Source organism: Haplochromis burtoni, unplaced genomic scaffold (genome assembly GCF_018398535.1).
Source record: "Haplochromis burtoni strain Fernald_Lab_line unplaced genomic scaffold, NCSU_Asbu1 Contig_111, whole genome shotgun sequence".
Taxonomy (NCBI): Eukaryota; Metazoa; Chordata; class Actinopteri; order Cichliformes; family Cichlidae; genus Haplochromis; species Haplochromis burtoni.
In genome coordinates this window covers 699,425-705,424 of record NW_024582472.1, presented here as the reverse complement: position 1 = coordinate 705,424, position 6,000 = coordinate 699,425, and the positions used below count along the sequence as shown (strand labels likewise).

The 6,000-nt window shown below is 38.9% G+C and overlaps 1 protein-coding gene across 1 annotated transcript in view; it reads right to left on the bottom strand.

Moving 5' to 3' along the window:
- Positions 1-726: 726 nt before the first annotated feature.
- ksr2 (kinase suppressor of ras 2) overlaps positions 727-6,000 on the bottom strand; it is a 114,895-nt gene continuing 109,621 nt past the window's right edge. The window contains exon 22 of the mRNA XM_014335687.2: positions 727-4,917. Coding sequence (XP_014191173.1) covers positions 4,911-4,917 — 7 coding nt within the window. The 3' untranslated portion in view covers positions 727-4,910. The remainder of the gene's footprint in view (positions 4,918-6,000) is intronic.

Sequence of the window (6,000 nt, the reverse complement as noted above, 5' to 3'; positions counted from 1 at the left end):
GTGTGTGCGCGCGCGCGTGTGTGTGTAAATGTAATCCTTCAAATTACTGCCACGAGCTATAATAAAATAACATCAAATAAGTTCAGTTGGCCTTCCTTGGTCAATATCAAGAGAATAATAAATGAGCTTTCTAACTCTAATGTCAGTGCAACATAAGCTGCATTAATAGCAACGTTAATGATGTCTTGGGGCCCAACGTGAGTCATACTGTTTGCTCTTTTTTTTTCTCTCTTTTCCATCAATCTATTCTTGCAGAGCAAACAAGACAAAAACTTGAATAAATAAAGTCAGTGGACTTCAGTGGTATTCTTAAGGGCAGGTGCTTCGTCATATTTCACACTTTTAGATGTCAGATGCAAACTTCACACAAACAGCATGAACTTATCACTTAAATTTTTTATTGACTTTTTTTTTCCTCTTATGAACAGTAGAACAAACCCAAATGCGGCACAAAAAACACAAACTTTATATCAAGGCCTGCAAATGTATTTTTTCTTTGACATTCAGTTGAACAGCAGAAACTAAATCATTTTTGAAAGGGTAGAAAACTTTTATAAACTTTACTGTACAAATTATACAAATGAAGTTCCATTACAAGCTTGAATGATAGATAGGCTCTTTTGAATGAGGACAACATTATGTGTTTTTGCTGATGTTGTTATGAGGATGATAACGCTGATGACCACAAACAACATGACGGTGACTTTGATGATGAAAAAATGTATGATTTCTCTTTTTTTTCATAATCAAAATCAGAAATCTGGAGGGGGGGGGGGGCATCAAAGTGTTGCATTATGACAGTTGCAGCCAAGCATTTTAAGGTAATAATGGCAACAAAAGAAGCAAAAAAGATATGTTTTACAGTGAGATGAGGCCTGGACAAAAATAATATACAACAAACAGTATCCACTCAAATGCTAACGACAGATTCAGAGTACATTTGAATCAGCAGTATGAGCAGTTGTCATCAGAAAGGAGGTTGTTGTGTAAATTCAGGATAATATGTTCTCTCCTTTTGGAAAAGCTGCTTGTATTTGACATCATCCTGTACATTCTCAAGTTTGACTCATTTGATGACAGATAGTTGAGTTTAAATCATTCCAAACAAAACTCTGGGGAAAAAATGACAGAAGTATTGTAAGAAGCCCTTTCAATGCACTCCCTGGTATAACAGTCAGATTGAAACACTTTCATGGTGTTTCTCAGCATTCCCCATCACACTACAAGGCTGCATCATTCTCACATGTTTAGCCTACACATCAGCCTCATATGTATCCAGAGTTCCACCTCTCTGAGCCTGCCTTGTTTGTCTGTCCTCGATGCTCTCGACAGTGAACCATGAACAGTTCTCAGCAGGAAAATAATCACCTTCTCATTTTCTCAACTGCATGTACTCATCTGTATTTGTCATGGAAAGTGGGTTTACATGGATCACTGTGTTTTGGGTCACCTGAAAATATTTCATTGATCAATTAGGCATGCAGAGGAGCTGAGAACACCTCATTTTGCAGTCTGGTGCTGCCTTTCTTCTTCTGTGAATCATTTTTTGAAGCCCTGCCACAGTGTTTGATCTCCACGGTGCCCTATTAGCCAAGTGCATGTAGGAAGATTAAGAGGAACTGCTGAGAAATAGGTCTAATGGTGGTTGTCCTCTGACCACATTGTGTACACTCACACAGGATGCAGAATACTTCATTGTCTGAAAAGCACTGTGCTAAATCAGCTTGCCCCAGCTAGGACTTTCAGACTTCTCACTAGTGTGGCTGATGTTCGCTTCACAATTCAAATTAATACCAAAGACATGGTGGAGATTTTTACATAAAAAAAGGAAAGTATATAAATTGGTCTTTTTTAAAATCTTGGATTATTAAATAAAATTATTACCACAAGATAGGGAAGTGAGACTTGAACTAACAAGTATTTTATTTCTTGGAATTTCTTGATTGCTAGAAAAATAGACTTACCATATACATCCTTTAATGCCAGGACACACATGGAACAGAAAAGTTGTCATTTCTTTAAGCGATCCTGTTCCAGGTGTAAAACTAAGGCAGTAAAAAGGCAGTACAGCTCCAGGCAGGATGCACATAACATAAAAGCTTGTTTGTGTCTCTTGGTTGCCACTGCCTCAAGCTTTTTAGTGGAGCATACTGAAAAGAAAAAAAACAAACCAAACCAACAAAAAAAACTTTCCCCTTTTATGTTCCGCCATCATTTCACTTTAACACACACACACACACACACACACACACACACACACACACACACACACACACAAACATAATACATCAATCACAAAAAAGATTTCATTAATTGGGGAGGGGTGGGGGTGCTGTCACAGTATGAAACCACGTCAAAGGCTTAATCAGGCTCATGCTTTGCTCACATTATTGGTAATCATGGCATTATTGTGTGCATATAAAAGTAGCCATTCAAACAAACAACTGCAAAGCAATTTCAGGCAGAACAATTCTAATTCTTTTTGTCCAAGGACGGACATGTTTACATTTGAATTCTTTGCAAAGGGAACAATAGAGCACTATGCCATATTTAGCTATGTTGTGGCCATGAACTGAGCAGTACAGCGCCAATCCTTAAAAGTATTCTGCAGGCAGCCTCTGTAGACACTTATATGTTTCTAGTAGTGAAGCTTATGGTGGATGTGGCTTTAAGTGTTCTCACTAAAGAGTGCACAGGGAGGTCACTGAAAGCTCCATCTTAATTAGCAAAACATCATCCTTTGAGGATATGTCTCAAATTTTCTGCACTATGAAAAAAAGTGACACCATCCATCAGTTCTATGTAAATGTTACAGGTGTACTCAAAGACAAAAGTTGACTCTGACTGCTAAATAAATACAAAACACAAAACTGTCACTGATGATTATTTATGTCCATTGCTTTCATTGCATAGCTGTGAGGTCATTAGACACCTGCATGTGTGGGGAAAGTTTCAAATATTGTCTTGTCTTTCATAAACACAAATATAAATATTCCGTCCAAATAGCACATTTTTTGTCTCTGTAATTTGCTCACATAGCATGTACACAAAACATTTCTCATCACTCACAGATTCTAATATTGTAGAAGCAAATCTCTCAGAGAAAAGCAAAAACTCACATTCATTTCACTGGATGTGAATATCAGCAGAGGTATTTTAACATTCGTCTCGTGGGTATGGAGTTTTTGGAATTCATTCCATTCTTCTTCACTCACTTGGAAGAGATTAATTTGTCACTCCAGACAAATGGGTGTGTCGATTTCCAAGTTAGTAGACCATGTAATGGAATCAATTAAACTGAGATGCTCTCATTGGAAGGTTTGATTCCCTCCACCAGCACTGCACCTCTCCATTTTTTTTTTTTTTTCAAAAGCAGTGACTTGTTCAAACTTGCCTGGTAAATTTGAAAATCTTGGATTAGATTTTGAAATGCAAAGCTTTCTTTCAATCTATAATTTCTCTGTGCAAGAAGAGAAATAGAAACTGTCTGATGTGATGATTTCTGGTTTGTACAACCAGTAAAGTTCTCACATTTGGATTCAGATAGAAATGCCGAAAATCAACTGGGGCAATATGAGTGACAAAAAAAGAGTCACCTTTTTGCTTTGCTAACCCCTGCTGCTGAGATGTCCTTGAAAAAGGCACTTGACCTCCCAACTGCACAGATACAGCTGCTTAGTGACCACAATTTGTGTGCAGAATGTTCAGACGTTTGATGTTAAGAATCACATCAACCCAGCCTCTTAGAAATTTTACATATGGGAACTTATGAAACATGATCACTGCCTTTCTTGAAGCCTGCGTACAGGCAATGTCAAGTGTATGACGCACTACATTTTGTAGTAGTGCAACATGTATGTACTGGCATAATATGCAAGTGCTGTATGGCTGGGGTTGATGGTGGGTTTTGTTCTATAATTTATATTGCAGTTGTGATGCCAAAGGCAAGCATTTCCATCTGTATTTTAGCAGTGACAGCATGTGTGGTTAAATAAGAGCAGACCTTACAGTGGTTTTTTAAGACATTTTGCCCTTAAATTAAAACAAAACAGCGATCTTTTTTTCTTTAAACACTGACTAAAGCTTTGTGTCATACTACATCTAAGTTATTCATTTGCTGCAGACGTTCTATTTCATCGTTCTCAGTATGTTTTATAGAAATGCATTTTTTGTGGCAAGTTTGAAACATGTTATTGGTATTTCTAGAGGCCAAGTTTGTTAGCTTAAGTGTGGGACTATTACTGGTTACAAGCACAGAAATCCAGAAAAAAATGAAAAATCAAGTGGTGCAGTGGAAATTATACATAATTTGGGTAGGGTTAGGGCCTTCAAAAATGATTTACAAATCAGTTTAAAGTGTCAGAAATATCAAAACAAAACAAACAACAACAACAAAAAACAACTTGCAAAATGAAATGTTGCAGTTAACAATTTTGTAGCGAGCTGCCGTGAAAATGTCCCCCAAGAGCAAAGCTTAAAAAGCTAAGAAGGATATGTTGCACAGTCATGATACTGGAGAACATACTTGCAGCTGAAAATGAGTTGCAACGTAGCATGAATGGTGGTGTATGGATTGTTGAAAGTGTTCAACAGAAAGACACAGGGTGTTTTAGGGAAGGGCTTCAGGCATAGAGCGGAGAAAGGCCTCTCTGTTTGAAAGTCTGCGGTGTGTTTTGTCACCCACTCTGGGAAAGTGGGCCAATACTGACCGCTAAAGGGTCCATTCAGGCATGAGGGGGAACGTGTAAGAGCTGGAGCAAGAAGAAGGAGCAGGAAAGGTGGGGGTTGTGGAAGCAAGGTGGGACAAGATAGGGTGGGTAGGTGGGTGGCAGGCAGGCAGGCGGTGGAGCAGATGTGAGCAGAGCTGAGGACGAGCTTCACACAAAGACACTGTCCCATCGATGTCTCCATTACAGCCTGGAGCAGGAAGGGGAAGGAAAACAAAAACAAGATTAAATTCTCCGTCTTAACACACAGCACCACAGGAGTCCACACTGTTAGATGTCTAACTGCTGTCATCTAACAATGCAGAACACATGGAAATCAAATTAAACACATCCTAGAACTGTATTCCAAACAGTCTCTTTCAAATTGTCACATACTGGCACTTTTCAGAATTGGTGTAAGTCTTCAGATCTTGATGCACTGTCAAGATGTGAAGGGTGTGCCTTCAGACTTGTAGCAGATTTAAAGTAGTTATTTCTATATGTTGTGCAGTTAAGACATCCAAACTTTGCGTCCATGAAAGTGACAATGGATCTTTGTGAGAAGCACTGTTGTTACACATTATCAGCCAGATGGGCCAGCATAGGGCCTGCTGGAGGGGAAGACAGGGTCACATCCTCCATCCTTTGGATTATGTAAGATTTATTTTTGGGATCTACAGTTCAACCAGTGTGGGTTTGCCAAGTGGATGTCAGGCAGTGAACCACTCTCAGGCTCTTGAGCATGATGTGAAATTACCACAGTTTGACCACCAAAAACTTCTTCCCCAAACATGTCACACAGACTACCCTGCTGGTTGCAATTATTTAACATTTTCACCTCATTTGACGGGGAATGAGTCCCACTTTTGCATGGGATTTAGTGCTTACACACAGGTGTTGCCAGTCTATTTTGTCTTGGGGGTTAAGCTTCAAAGCTTAATGAGTATTTTCTAACTGGCACGACTTTTGGCTCAGGCAAGCTAAACCTTTAGGACATCCCCATTGTATGGCACACTTTGTAGCTCTTCTGCTCTCTCTTTCTGTTTGACTTCCAAACCCCTGATCTAATGAAATACATCTCAAGCATAATAAACCATGTGGGTGTCTTTAAATGAATAAAGAGAGCCCTGCAGTCCTTGGAGGCTGTGTGACAGAGCTAATCTAAATTTGCTATTTTCGAAATATTTATGCTGTGTGTTTTTGTAGACCTATATTATATTTGTAAAGGTGAGCACAGAGTTGGCATAATTAGCCTCATTAAGCCAATGAAGTGCCAAGAAGAACATTACATGAC